Raw genomic sequence first — 15,861 nt, 5'->3', positions numbered from 1 at the left:
TTTTGAGCTGCAAATTAGTTTTGAGTAACTAAACAAATTTTCTATAAAATTACGAATTGGTTTTGAAGAATTGAATAATGAGTAAATAAAATAAAATATACCTATAATCAAATAATGAATTCAATAAGAAATAATATTAAATAATTAAATAATTTAAAAAAGATTTTAGCACAATGTTCTTTATTTTCGTTGAATTCAATGCAAAAAATAGGGAATAAAAATTAAGCAGTTATAGTTGCCCGTTTGTAATAAATAACTAAATAAAATGATTTTTTCTTAAATTTTAATTAATTTCTTTGTACAGCTGAAAATCTCAACTAAATCTTCTCATAAAATAATATATAATGCGATACTATAAAAATGGACATTAGGCAAAAAAATTTTTTGCCCAGTTGATAAATGAACATTATTCCAAAAAAAACAGGAATTTTTGAATTTAAATATTGTGTTTGAAAATTAAAAAAAATTTCTTTTCCATTATATTATTTACTAATATAAAAATAAGTTTTAAATTATGGCAATTATATTATTTACAATAACAATTAAGTACTTACTCAATACTTAATAATCTACATTTTTATAAGTTATTCAGAATTTAATTTCAAAATAGCTTTTTTAAAAATATTTTATTGTTTTAAATACGGTTCGAAAAGTTTCTCTGATATTTAAAAAGCAATCGTATTGTTAAAAAAAAACAAATTTTTACTTCACATCTTTTGGTTGAAAAATTTATGAAATTTTTAGAAAATAAAAAAGTTTTTATTACATTATTATTATTATTATATTTATTAATATTATAATGGTAATTTTTTAATTCGTATTAATAATAATTATTTAATAATTAATTATCTGAATTAATTAAATAATTTTTGCTAATTAATTTTAAACATCGTGTTAAAATTTTTTTTATTCCAAAAGCAAATCATATTTCCTGAGAAAAAATTTTCTGTTTTTATGTCATGTATTTTCTCTTCAACAATAAAATTTAAAAAATTGAAATTCGTTCTGCGTTTTCTCAAATGGAAGAACTAGAAGAACTCGAAATATCTAAAAGTATGAGGAACAATCATATGATTAGCTAACTGGAAATAGGACGCGGATAGTATATTATATATTATATATATATATATATATATATATATATATATATATTACACACTAACAAATCTGAACTGAATTTTACATCGAGCGTCTAGATAAATTTTCATCGATGGTCGTTGCTCATGTTTTGAACAAATTACAATTAGTCTCCCATCATTTTTTACATACCAATAACTGCTTTTAGTTACTCGTTATTCTTAATATTATGCTTTAAAAATTCTCTAAATTAACCAATTTGAAGTTATTAATATAAAAATTTAAATTTAAAAGCAATTCAATTTCTTTAAAGCAGTTTTATAGACTTGAACATTAACCGAAATTTTTTGTTGATATTCGAAACAGAAGATCTTATTATTTTAAAGACGCAAATCTTCGTTATCAGTTATTGTGATTGTATAAATTTCGAAAAAATCTTACAGAATAAAAAGAGTTTTTTATCATATAGTTCAAAATAAAAATAATCTTGATTTGAATCATGTTGTTTTTCTAGAAAAAAAAGGTTAATTCTACTGCACTCGGATTGTACTATTGAAAAGGCTTGGGTTCTCTGTGAGTCACCTTGACACAAGGTCAAGAAAACAAACAAGACCCTCTAAAGTTGAATATATTTCTTCTCAATTCAAGAACAAACATGTTTTTTTCGTACTTAGAAATTTTAATTAAAACTATTGGAAAAAAGAAGTGCTAGTCTACATTGTAGAACAAAAATTTTCATTTTCCTGAATACAAAATATGTATGTTTAGAAAAAAGTGAATTCATTGAAAATCATTCATTGTTCCTAAAAGCACCAAAGACTGATTTCTGTGACCTGCTTTTTTTATATATTTTTCTTTAAAAATTTTCTACATTGGTAATATGTACTGTATTCAAAATTTAATTTTTCATTTCTTTTTCTTTAGTGTTTTTAACGGGATAGAACATTAAATTAAATTTTTCTTTGATACTGAAAAAACAAAATCTTACTTTAAAACAAACAGAAATTTTTCATTTTAATTGTCTTTGTTGAAAATATGAAGAATCATTTCATTAAATAATTAAAAATAAAAAAAATTATTGCCTTTCGCACAATAATACTTCTTCTCTTACGAAAAACACAGAATTACTGCCTGTTAGTATATTCAACACGTGGTCAATAGGCACAATTATTTTTCAGAAGCAGTGAATAAAAACATAATACGAAATTTTATCTTAATTAATAAATAATTGTTATTACATATTTTTATTATGAAAAAACTCAAAACCTGAACTCCTACCTTTTAAAAAATACAGCACGTGGTCATCTATCACAGGCGATACTCTACGAATGCATCTCTTATCGAGTCGAATAAAATAAACCGTAATAATTTAATCTACTATGAGTAAAGAAGCACTTCTAATTTCTAATTTTGTTTCTATCACTCGAAAACCGGAAAAAATGTCACTCAACTTTGATTTTCACACGCGGCCTGATGCAAGGAAACAATGGTGATCCGAACTAGGAGAATGTCCTTCTAAAAATGAAGTAAAACAGAATAGGGGGTAAAAAAACGTGTTGGTGGCGCTATTAACATACGATCGTACTAAATTACATTAATTTTGATTGGCGGACAAGTGATATATTTTTGCGCGAATTTGAAAAGCGACGCATTAAGTTTAATTCGATCACGTGATGCAGTTTGCATCGCCAACTCTCTCCCATATGTCCTCCCCTACCTAGGTTGTTCTGGATTGGAGGAAATTGATCACATGGTAGGCCAGTGTTTCACACACAGATACCATACTTGAGTGTCAAACTCTTTCATCCTAGGTGGACCGTATATTTTGAGTTTTCATCGGTACAGATCAACGGCAACATACGGTTAATTGTATTTTAATAGCGAATTGTTTCCTTGCATCTGCCCGCGTGTGAAAATCATAGTTTAAATATTTTTTTCCGGTTTTTGAGTGACAAACGAAAACAAAAGTGTTTCTTTACTTATATTAGATTAAATTACTACGGTTTGATTTATATTCCATTCGAGAGATGTATTCGTAGAGTATCGTACTAGATGACAACGTGTAGTATTTTCTTAAAGGTAGGAATTCAGGTTTTAACTTGTTTTTCATAACAAAAATATATAATAGGTAGTAATTGAATTATACTTAACTAATAAATTTAGAATTTTTCGAATTACCTAATATTAAAAATAATTATTTTTAACGTCTTGTGAATTTTTCGACTTTCAATGTAATCATAATAATTTTCTAAAATTATAAAATCGACAAAATTTTTTTTTTAGTTATTAAAAACTTAATTTTTTATTTTTCTTATTAAATGAAAACATTTTTTTTTGAGACCCTGTTAACCAATTAAGAATTAAAAAGGACTATCGATTTTTGTAATGATGAACAACAATAATTTAGCCGAGTTACAATTTCACTGATCACCCTCTTAACAAGTTTTTGTCTGCATAGCAGAATGCTTTTCTTTCTTGGAACAATTTTTTTTATAAATTGTTTTGAAAAATAAAAAAATTGATATTCTTAAAAACATCATTTTTTTAAATTCTGAAAATGGTTTTTGTTGTTACTTGATAACAAAACGAACTTTTTTCAACATTTTTGATGTACGTTAAAATGCCTCGAAAGTCGCTAGAATTTTTATTTTCAAAAAAATGATAATTACATTTATAAAATTATACCATATTAGCATAATAATAATAATTTAATTCTTGACAATTTTTTCATAGTAGTAAGATTCATATAATTAGATATTTTAAAAATATTTCAATATTTTTAAATTATTATAATTAGCCATTATTACCAGAACACTTATCGGTTTATAATGTATTTCAAAAGAATGATATAATTTTTTAGTTGTTACATTTTTACGGAATCGATGTCCATAATTTTTTGAGTAAAAAATTGTGTAATTTAATATTTCAAAAAACACTTTTGTCAATTGATAAATAAATAAAAATTGTTTGGTTTCATAGATAATATCGTAATCAGTATGGCGAATAGGGAAGGAGGAAATACGAGATTTTTTAATGGAGTAGTATTTAACAATTATAAATACTCCATTAACAGCCGCCAAAATAATGTAATGTAGGTATAATTTTATATTTATTTATTTAAGGGAGTTGTTTTTCAAATTATATCACATTATTTTATACCACGTTTATATTTTAAATATATGTTGTCTTTTTATAAAATTTTAGCTACTACGTTTGCAGCCATTATCAGAGTGGCACTTGCCGGGCACGTGGCGTATTAAAAAATAATGTATTTAATTTAATAACTGGACACAGTCATGGCCCTAATGTTCGCAAAGTAATGGAGGAAGCTTTAAAAAGAGACCTGTATCGCCACGTAACAAGAAGCACTACTCATTACCGTAAAATTTACGATTCTGTTCGTCCAGAGTAAGTACAGAAAAAATTTGGTTAAATAATTTTTCTAATGATTTTATCTATTTTACATACATAAAAAAGTGATATATATGCTGATTATATATCATTTCATGTAGGTTGAATTTTGGACAAATAAAAAGACATGTATTGTTTAGTTTTGTGAAAAAAATCTTTCGGTTGAGTTACGAGAATTTGAAAATTTTAGGTAAAAAGTGACTTTGAAGCAAAAAGGCTGACCAATTTCATTCCAATCATTCAAGTTAATTAAAAAATCAATATTTTTTAATTCTCCTTCTTGTTTCTTGTAGTGATTTTGTAGCTCTTTCTTTGCAAACTTGAAAATTTTAAACATTTTGAAAATTAACAAAATGACGGCCAGTTTTTGAAAAATCAAAAAAGTCAATATTTTTAAAAACATCATTATTGAAAAATCTGAAAAATTTTTTGTGGTTAGTAGATAACAAAACAAACTTTTATCAATAGTTTTGATGTGCGCTATAACACCTCAAAAGTTGCTAGAATTTCATTTTGTGTAAATAACATTTCTTTTCAAAATAAAAATTCTAGCGACTTTCGAGGCATTTTAGCGTACATCAAAATTGATGAAAAAAGTTCCTTTTGTTGTCAAGTAGCAATAAAAAAATTTTCAGAATTTAAAAAATGATGTTTTTGAGAAAATCGACTTTCTTATTTTTCAAAAAGTGTCCGACATTTTGTTAATTTTTCAATTTTTTCAAATTTTCAAGGTTTCAAAGAAAGAGCTAAACAAACACTACTATAAAAAAGAAAGATAATGAAAAAATGTAGATTTTTGAAAAAATTATAATGATCCGAAAAAAATGTACATGAATTTGAGTATAATCAACTTTAAAATAAACAATATGAAAAATTTGATGTTAAATTTTTTTTTAAATGTTCAAAATTTATGGTTTTGATAATTAATAGTAATTATACATTCTCATGATAGTCACTTAGATGCATCAGTCTCTGGAACTTTTAGTCGGTTGGAAAACTCAATGTACAAATGGAGACAAGCAAATAATCCGCCCATTGTTCGTACATTACGTTCCTACGTTGAAACGTTAAATAGAAATGAGTGGCAACATTTGTTAAACTATAATGATGGAACAATGAGTATTTCACATGTTGTGGCAGCAGATTCTTCAGAATCAGTCATAATCATGGATCCTAGCTTCGTTAGGAAAATTGCGGTAAACGGTTTCTTTTTTTTGGATGCGACATTCAAGGTAACACCGTCATTGATTGGTGCTCAACAGTTTATGACAATAATGGCAAAGAAGCATAACAAGGTAATTTTTATTTTGTATATTTGGCTGTTTCTATTTCACCCACTCAGGCGAAATAATTCTTATTTCTAATTTCGCCCGTGACGGTAGAAATGGATACGACTGTGTGATGAGGCTATTTCTGTCAAAATAAATTTGTTTTAAGAGGCCGTCGAAATAAGAAAAATAGATTATTTCGCTCGCCTAAGAAAAAATAGAGTATCTAAAAGATGGACAAAATAAGTCCAGTATATTATTTCGCCCGTCAGGTGATAAAACAAAAACAGGCAAAATAACCGAATTACAATATTTCGACCGTAAGTTACGTATAAACATCTCTTGGATATTTGTCAAATTAATTGTCAATTAATCCAAGAGATGTTTATACGTACCGGACGGGAGATATATTGTACTTTGGTTGTTTTGCCCGTTCTTGTTTTATCACCTGAAGGGCGAAATAATATACCTGTTTACTTCGCCCTTATTTTAGATAGTCCATTTTTTCTTATATATATATTTTTTTCTTATTTCGTCCGTCTCTTAAAACAGATATATTTTAACAAACGGACAAACTAATTCATTTTTCTTATTTCGACAGCGACGGGCGAAATGGAAACAGCTAAAAAATTAATTAATTATAAATGTGTTCATTTATCGTTAAATAAAGAAAATAATTCTATCTTTTTAAAGTCTTTTCCGATTATTTGGGTCTTAATGTCGAGAAAGACTACAGAAGCTTACAGATCAGTCTTCAGAAAATTAAAAGACATGATTCCAGAATTTCAAATTCATGAAGCAATGACTGACTACGAAGTGGCATTGCAGAGTGCCTTACGCGAGGAATTCCCGGGAATAATTGTTCACGGATGCCACTTTCATTATTGTCAAGTAAATTAATGTTATTTTTGTTAGTCTTATGCTATTGATGGTTATCACTGCAATTGAAAATTATAGTCGTTTATAATATTTAAAATGATTCTTAATTGACAACAGTGTTTTGTAGGTTATTTTTTCAAATAATATGAATTATTTTTTTAGTCTTTCAAATTCAATAAACTGATTCATTACGGTATAATGTTATAAACCTTCTGCTCGCTAAAATTTTTTTATAACTTTAAAAAGAAAATAATTTTTAAATTAAAATGGTTATTAATGTACTTTCCCTAGCGTATCGGAAATTTCATGAATTTTTGATATTTTTTGACCATTCATTTGTAGTTTACTTATTTTTTTGGCATTATAAAGTATTTCCATCATCATTTTATAAATTCAGAACTTTAAAATATAGCGTCAAGTGCCAGCGGACAATAGTGTGAATTTGCTAATCTCCTATTAATCTCTTAAAATTCACTGAATTTCCAGTCCGCCATGGTTAATATATATCCAAAGATTTTATAAAAATAAATCAGTCTGTTGCCCCCCCATCACCTGAAAAATTAACAAATATTTATTTGTAATTTTCGAAATATTTAATCGCAAAGTTTAGTGAAAATTATGTAAAAAATTTAATGTCCCAGTCAAAGAAATATTTGGCGCCAAACTTTCCAGAATATTTTAACTGAATTTTACACCAAGATATATGTAGGCGAAAAATTCAGTTCAATGTTCAGGAAATTTTAGCGCCAAATATTTCTTTAACTGGGACATTAAAATTTTTACACAATTTCCACTAAATTTGCGATTAAATATTCCAAAAATTGCAAATAAATATTTAATAAATTTTCAGGTATTTTCTGGTGCTGTGGGGATGGTAAAATTAAAATGACACTAAAAATATTGCTCTTCAGTAATGATAATGTCAATTCTAGTAAAAAAAAAAGAATTATCTGATAATAATTTTTTTTTAATTACCAAAACACTTACTGAAAAGCATAATTTTTAGTTTACAATGATGGTGTCAATTTATAATTTGCAAATTAATTTTTTACCAATTCGTTCAAAATTTTACAGTATATCTATCTTAAGAGATCTCAAATTTCATTCCCTATAATAATACAATTAATAATTTTGCCACTAGAATTAAGATCACGTTTAATTAGAATTTCCGTTTACCACATGTGATAATGCATTACTTTATACTTTTAGGCATTATATCGGAGTGCGGTTCGTTATGGATTAAAAAACCATTTGAGGAACAATGCAAACATTCGTCATGTGATTTCATTGCTAATGTCACTAGCATTACTACCTGCAAATTTAGTGGTACCTACTTACAATCAGATTTGTGCTTCTTTGACGGCACAGACGAGAGGGATTCTTCGTCGATTCCTCAATTATTACGCTCGTCAATGGCTGCGAAAGGTTACACCACAAACGTTCAGTGTTCATATGTTGGTCCATCGTACAAATAATTATTTGGAAGGGTACCACACCACCCTGAAAGAAAGACTTGGCATTCATTCTGCAACATGGAATTTTACAAGTAAAATTTATAACAAACGATTTAATATAAAAAGAAATGTCTATTATAATTTTGGTCAGAATTTTTCAAACGGATTAACTAAAATGTTTTAAAAAGTATTTTCAATGTAAAAACATTTTTATACGTAATACGATTAAAACGTCTTTTTAAAATTATTAGAGGAAAATAACTTTTATTCGACTTATTAAAAATTTATTTTTTTACAGTCTTAAATAAAAAAATTCATTAATATCCGGTTTATCATTAACAAAAATCAACGAAAGGTTTATTGCCTTTAACAAATAATTTTGTTTTCAATCATTTTTATTTTTAAATTGTTTACACATAAGCTAATAATAAAAAAATTATATTCTTCATGTCTCATTAAAAATTTGAATATTGTTCTATATTCCATATTCATATTTTAGTATAAAATCGTTGAGAAAAAAATTCACTGAATTTAAAAAAAATTTTTAACCATTAAATTAAAAAAAAAATTAAACAACAATTATTAATGAATCAAAACGTACTTACTCATTTAAACTGTTACAGGAGATTTGATAAAATTTCAAGAGAGCCTCCAAACGGATTTGAAAGCTCTTGAGCAAGGATTCTCCATCACCAGGCTTCCGAGAGTTGTAAATGTTCAGAAACAGAGGTTACTCCTAAACGCGTGGTCAATTTTACATGATAATGGATTCACACCAATGCAGTTTTTGGAACACGTCTTATCATATAGACTAAATATCGCTGAAGCCTATTTCATATTATATTCTGCAAATTGATCCACTAGACCGACAGAGGATTTTTCACTTCTCTTCATCGCGTGTATCGATAAATAGAGAAACAATGTTTTAAAATTTTTTTAACTTTCTAAAAGTTTGACACTTTTTGTTCGTTCGTTTAATGTTTTATTCTTGCAAAACTGTATTAAAATTTTTTTAAATGTCGACGTTTTTTTAATGTTTTGAAAGTTGAAATGAACAAAATTTTTTTTGGCTTAGATATTTTTCAAAATTTTTTACTCTATAGAGGAATACAAAATAAATTTTATTAACGATAAGCATTTGACTTTCTTAATATAACAAGCAATCATTTGTGATGAAATTTAAATTCAAGTGGAGACCGAGACGACATTTGCATCTCTGTATATAAATGAATTTATTTATTTTTCTGGAAAAACATTTTTAAATAAACTTTTTTTGCGAGAAATTCAATAGTAAAAATTTTTTCCACTAAATTTTTTTACCATTGAATTTCTCGCAAAAAATGGTATAAAAAAGATTTTCTCTAAAATTTTAATAAATTTATTCATATAGTTGCAAATGTTGTCTCGATATCGCCTTAAAAGAATAGCAAAAAAATTTCGTCCATTTCAATATTCAAAACTTAAGCGATTAAATTGAACTAAATTGAATAATTTAGTTTTTCATCGCATTGAATTCACAGACACTTTCGCTGTCATGTCAGCGAGTTTTCGAATCTCGTTATCGCGTTTATCAATCGAAAACAAAAATGTTTTTTTAGCTTTTTATAAGTTTGATACTTTTTCGTCCTTTCCCAGCGGACAAAAGATCATTATTGTTTTTAAAATGTTCTAAACAGTTTTCGGGAGTATTTTAAAAACAAAGACGATTTTTGGACGAAAGGATTAGTTTCTTACATTTTAAATTTTCTTGTAGTAATTAATAAATAAATAACTTGAGTTATTTAAAAGGGACACATTCAGGCAATGTGACTTAATTATGATTATAAATTGTAATTAAAAATAAAACATTTTAGATAGTATTTTTTTATTGTTATTAAATTATTGACACCTTGAAAAGTCAACTATAATTCTATAAAGATTATTGTCAATTACATATTCAATAATTTTAATTTATCGTATTCGTAAAAATATAAAAGAAAACCAAATCAAACGGTGATTTTCTTAATAGTAAATTTTGTTAATAACTCGTTTCAATTATTTTTTAAATGATTTTTCAGTATTTTTCTTTTAAAATATATAAGTGGATACAAAATTACATATTTTCTTGCTTTAGGACAGAGAAAAGGGGAAATCAGGTTTCTGAAAAAATTTGGATTTTTGATAAGAGAAATAAATTTAAATAATAAAAGTAAAAACAAATAATATTCACCGAGCTTTAATAAAACAGGTATTTACAACTAATAGAAATTAGTGAAAACATTGAAAAGATCTAAAGAATCTTTCATTTTTAGAAATAAAAAAACACTTTTTCATTATTTTTTTAAATCTTGCTTAAATTTTGTTCTTTAAAAAATATTTTTAATTATTTTGAAAATATTACTTCATTATTATTTAATAAATAAATAAATAATTATTTTGAACTAAAAAACAGAATAATTATAATTAGAAATCAATTACTGATATAAATTAATTTTAGAAATTTTATTATTAATAAATTCGAGCACTTACCTTGAACTGGAAAAATTCAAATGTTTCCCGCAAATCTCCTGAAGCTAACTTCACCATGGAAATGTGCACTAGCGCCTCTTGTGTTCATTTTTACGATTATCAAAACACATAGGTGGGAAACTGGCATGATAAAATTTTGTATTACAAACGAGATTTTCGCTATATTGAAATTCGTACAAGTGATAATTTGATTGAAAAGAAATTCTGTGTTATTAAAATCATGACGTATAAAAATTATTTCAAATGGAAATCCAGTTAAGTAAAATTTATATAAAATGATAATACAAAAAAATAAAAATCCTGCCACAATATATTTTTAATACATGTACATTTTGATAAATAAAATATCGTCTAAAAAAAATTATGAAATTTAAAAATCCATCTATATAAAAATTATGTTCAACAGAAAATTGATTTAACAGCAGTTGAGATTAATACAAGTTTTAATGGATAAAAATTTTGATTAATGGAAATTTGTATAAATATAAATTGTGGGACATAAAAAACTGGATAATTAAAAAAATTTCACTATAAAAATTCTGTCATAAAAAATTTTGAAAAATTAAAAATTTGGTTACGTGTTTTTGAGCCTATTAATGGAATTGACTAAATAGAAAATATATAACATTTAAAATCGACTAAGAAAATATCTGATTATAGAAATTTTGTTTGATAAAAATTCTATGCTACAAATATTTGCATAACTTTCAACTATACCATATTTAAATTTGACAAAATAATAATTTGTAGAAATTAACGTTTAGTTAAATATAAATTACTTCATACAAGAGTTAGTTGAAGTGAAAATTATGGGTTAAAACGATTCGATTAAATGAAAAATTTTACCTATAAAATGTCTATTGCATAAAATTTCGGTTAAACTGTAATTCAGTTGAACAAAATTTTACCCAAACACAATTTCTCTTTAAAAGAATTTCAGTCACATAAAAGTAACTGTTATATTAAATTCTCATCAATCAAAACTTCTTTCATTTAAAAATTAATTTACATTATTATTCGTTTTGTCATAATTCGTTTAGACAACATTTTGTTCATGTACCATTACTGATAAAAACTAATACAAAAAAACAAATAATCTGTTAAAAAGCAGTTCTACTATATAAAATTCTGTATTCTAAACTTTACATGCAATGATTTCTATGGGATCGTCATGCGCGCCACCATTGACCTTTGGTACCATTGATCCTTGGTACCATTGATCCTTGGTACCATTTATTCTTGGTACCATTTATCCTTGGTACCATTGATCCTAGGTACCATTGATCCTTGCTATCATGGACCCTTGGTACTATCGATCTTTGGTACCATTGATCCTTGGTACCATTGATCTTTGGTACCATTGATCCTTGGTACCATTTATCCTTAGTACCATTGATCCTTGGTATAAATGATCCTTGGTACAATTGATCCTTGCTATCATGGACCCTTGGTACCATCGATCTTTGGTACCATTTATCCTTGGTATCATTGATCCTTGGTACCATTGATCTTTGGTACCATTGATCTTTGGTACCATTGATCCTTGGTACCATTTATCCTTAGTACCATTGATCCTTGGTATAAATGATCCTTGGTACAATTGATCCTTGCTATCATGGACCCTTGGTACCATCGATCTTTGGTACCATTTATCCTTGGTATCATTGATCCTTGGTACCATTGATCTTTGGTACCATTGATCTTTGGTACCATTTATCCTTGCTATCATGGACCCTTGGTACCATAGATCTTTGGTACCATTGATCCTTGGTACCATTGGTCCTTGGTACCATTGATATTTGGTACCATTGATCCTTGGTATAAATGATCTTTGGTACCATTGATCTTTGGTACCATTGAACCTTGGTACCATTGATCTTTGGTACCATTGATCCTTGGTATAAATGATCTTTGGTACCATTATCCTTGGTACCATTGATCCTTGGTACCATTGATCTTTGGTACCATTGAACCTTGGTACCATTGTTCTTTGGTACCATTGATCTTTGGTACCATTGATTTTTGGTTCCATTGATCTGTGGTACCATTGAACCTTGGTGCCATTGATTTTTGGTACCATTGATCTTTGGTGCAATTGCTCCTAGGCCAGTCAATAAAGACAAAAAGTGCCAGAAATAAAACGAAAATCTTTCTGTCAGGAACTTAAATTATATTTAAATTTGCAAAAGAAAATAATTTTTCCCCAAAAAAAGGTATTTTTTACGATTTCAATTTTTTTTCGATTTTGAGCATAAAAAGGTAGAAGATGATAAAAAAAATATACCTAAAAATATGCACGAGAAACGAGATTCCGCATGGAAAGTGGACAGCCCGCGGCTTGAATATTTCTCGCGTTTCTATAGTCTCGTTATGTGCGTTTAAAAAAAAAAAAAAAAAAAAAAAGCCACGTTTTGGAGATACTGTTAGAGACAGAGAGTGTCATTTAAATTTCAGATGACAGACGAGAAAATGGAAAATCGGCTCGTCGCTTCATCTCTCTACAATACATATAATGGATTTGTTTCTTTACAAAGGATAAATTGTAGAACAATGATATCAGCATATTGACTTACAGTATATGAACAATTTTCTACATTTTTTTTTGTCTCCTTTTTTTTTACAACTCTTTGAATATAACCATATATATTTTTTTCTAAAAACCAAAATTTTTATTTCTATTTTCTATTTTTTATAATGCTTCACTGAAGTTGGAAAAAAACGCTAAATAATTGCAAAAACCTCGCGTTGTATTTCACTGATTGTTATTGCCACACGGAAAAAAAACCACAAAAAAATTTTTTTTACAAAAACATAAAAAATTCTTGCAATTTTTTTTTGCTGTAAAAAAATTTTTTCTTGTTAACAATATTTTTTAAAAAATCCAGTTTTTGTGGGTTTAGAAAAAAAAGGGAGAGAAAAAAATGTGTGATAATAACAAAATTGTAAAATCTCGCGACTCGTATTCAATAAAGTAAAATAAAATAGAGGAATGAAGAAACAAAAGATAAAGAGAAAGGGATATTTTTTCTAAACGTTGAATTCCTAAAAGCGTTTCGGTAGATATTCTGGGGGACAATTGTGATTTTTTTTTTTCATCCCGCTTTGGCTCAAAGCAACCCTATCTCAAGCACTTTCTCTCTATATATATAGGAATGAATACGACGCGAAAAGTTACGCTCGCGTAATGGAAAAATTGCTCGTGTCACTGGTACGCGACTGGAAATCAGAATCTATTAGTTTCAGCGAACTTACGAATTGAGAAAAATACTAAGAAGAATTCCTACAAAAAAAAAGATTGTAAAACAAAATTCCACTTTTTGGAAAAATAAAATTTTCCCCAATTTTTTAATTTAATTGAAAATTTTTTTTTTGAATTAAAATAATATTCAATAAATGGGGGAAAAATATAATAAGAGCGCGAGTGAAATGTCGAAATACAAAAGTATTTTTTTTTTTTTTGTATTTTTTTTTCAGGAGACATTTCAGGAGTGATGGAACGTCAATTGGGATAATGAAGTGCCCAAACCACAAATGTTCGTCGTTTTGCAGATCTGCTCTTTAGTTGCAGATCGCCAGGGGCATTTGTCGCACGTTACTGGCACGTTTCCACTGAATCTCTCTCTCTCTCTTTAGACGTTTTCCAAGATTAAATGCCGTAGCTTACGGCAAATTTCAATATATAAAACGACTCCACAAAAGAGACTTTTTGGTCTTGGAAAAAAGACATCGTTTCAAACAAACATTTATTAAAAATACTAAAAATAAACCATTCATGATTTTTTATTTGCTAAAGCAACTTTCTACACAAGATTTTCTTTTTTGCGGAAAACGAAAGTTATTTTAATATTTAACACCATTCTAGAAAAAAAAATATTTATGAAAGTTTTATTAATGAAAAAAAAATTTATTTAATTTAAATAATTAGTTACTTGACTCGAATAAATATTTAGTTGAAACTAATAATTTTTATTTATATTAAACAAACTGTATTTGAACCAATAATGTTTGTATTTAAAACAAATAAAATTTAATTAAAAATAACAAATTCTTTGGTTCAAAAAATATTTATTCATAATTATTTGTAATTTTATTATTTTTATTATTTTTATTTTTATTATTTTTATTATTTTTATTATTTTTATAATTTTTATTATTTTTATTATTATTATTCATTATTGTTTATTATTTTAATATTTTAATTACAATATAAAATAATTTGTCTGATAAAAATCGCTTTTACTACTAACAGTAACATTAAACAAGTATTTATAAGGTTTAAGAATAAATTAAATTTTTTGTCTAACTAAAACTGTCTTTTTCTACTGATACTTTAATATAACAAGGATTAATTTTGTTGTCTGGCTAAAAATGTATGTTACTACTGGTACCTAAATTAATAGAAAGAAAAAAAAGTCTGACTATAATTTACTACTGAAAATTGTATAATAATTTACAGGGTTTATCTGACTAAAATTGTCTTTTACTACTGATACTTAAATAACAATAAAATGGATTTGACTATATAACTGGTTTTTACTACTAACAATTTTCTAAAAAGATTCAAAATTTTATATAAATTTATATAAATAAAATTAAATAAAAATAAATATCCTTGCGTCTGACTAAAATTCTCGTTTACTACTGATAGTTTGATAACAAAACTTGAATCCGTTCTGTCTGACCAAAAACGTTTTGTACTACTGATAAAGTGAAAAATAAATTTTTATTCTGTCTCACTACTAATTTACTAAAATTAGTAAATTAGTAAATAATAGTAATACTAAGTAATTAGTATATTTACTAAAAATACATTTTCTCCTATATCTGACATTTTCTATTTTTTGTATCACTAAAAGAAATTTAAAAAAAAGTCCCTTTCAAAACAAAAAAAAAAATTTGAATTTACTTATCAATAAAAACTGCGAACAATGCACATATCACAATCCTCATCCTGTCACTTAGCTCGACCTTTCTTTCGTTCTCTCTCAATCTTTCCTTTTTTGATTCTTTTTTTTTTTGCTCATAACTTGTGTGAACCCTTTCGAATTGACCTTTTCATCGTCAAAGCCCATTTTTAAACTGAGAAAACTCCAACTTCGAAGTTCCTTGACGAACATGAGCTTTTCGAATTCAAGTCCGCGTCTTTTTATTCACTCCCGGTCAAAAAGAGAGTTTTCTAAGTGAAAGGTCGTGTATAGCAAAAAAAAAAAAAAAAAAAAAATCAAAAGATTAAAAAAAAAAGAAATTCGAAGATGTAAGATAAA

General features: G+C 26.5%; 2 protein-coding genes and 1 long non-coding RNA gene across 4 annotated transcripts in view; 2 read left to right on the top strand and 1 right to left on the bottom strand.

Moving 5' to 3' along the window:
• The window catches only part of LOC127282706 (uncharacterized), a 162,621-nt gene that overhangs the window by 19,781 nt on the left and 126,979 nt on the right, over nt 1-15,861 (bottom strand). The window lies entirely within an intron of this gene.
• The window catches only part of LOC127282723 (uncharacterized), a 72,908-nt gene that overhangs the window by 32,801 nt on the left and 24,246 nt on the right, over nt 1-15,861 (top strand). The gene's annotated exons all lie outside the window — the stretch shown is intronic.
• LOC127282712 (uncharacterized) lies at nt 2,826-9,948 on the top strand. Its single transcript, XM_051307150.1, has 7 exons — nt 2,826-3,156; nt 4,057-4,168; nt 4,282-4,485; nt 5,441-5,783; nt 6,450-6,647; nt 7,845-8,181; nt 8,713-9,948. Exons 2-7 carry the CDS (start codon nt 4,074-4,076, stop codon nt 8,943-8,945), a joined length of 1,410 nt encoding a protein of 469 aa, XP_051163107.1. The 5' UTR covers nt 2,826-3,156; nt 4,057-4,073; the 3' UTR covers nt 8,946-9,948.

The sequence above is a fragment of the Leptopilina boulardi genome, unplaced genomic scaffold (assembly GCF_019393585.1).
Source record: "Leptopilina boulardi isolate dan_hultmark-lab unplaced genomic scaffold, ZJU_Lbou_2.1 LbouV2_302, whole genome shotgun sequence".
Lineage (NCBI taxonomy): Eukaryota > Metazoa > Arthropoda > Insecta > Hymenoptera > Figitidae > Leptopilina > Leptopilina boulardi.
Note: the sequence above shows the minus strand (reverse complement) of the source record. Positions and strands in the feature narration are given on the sequence as shown.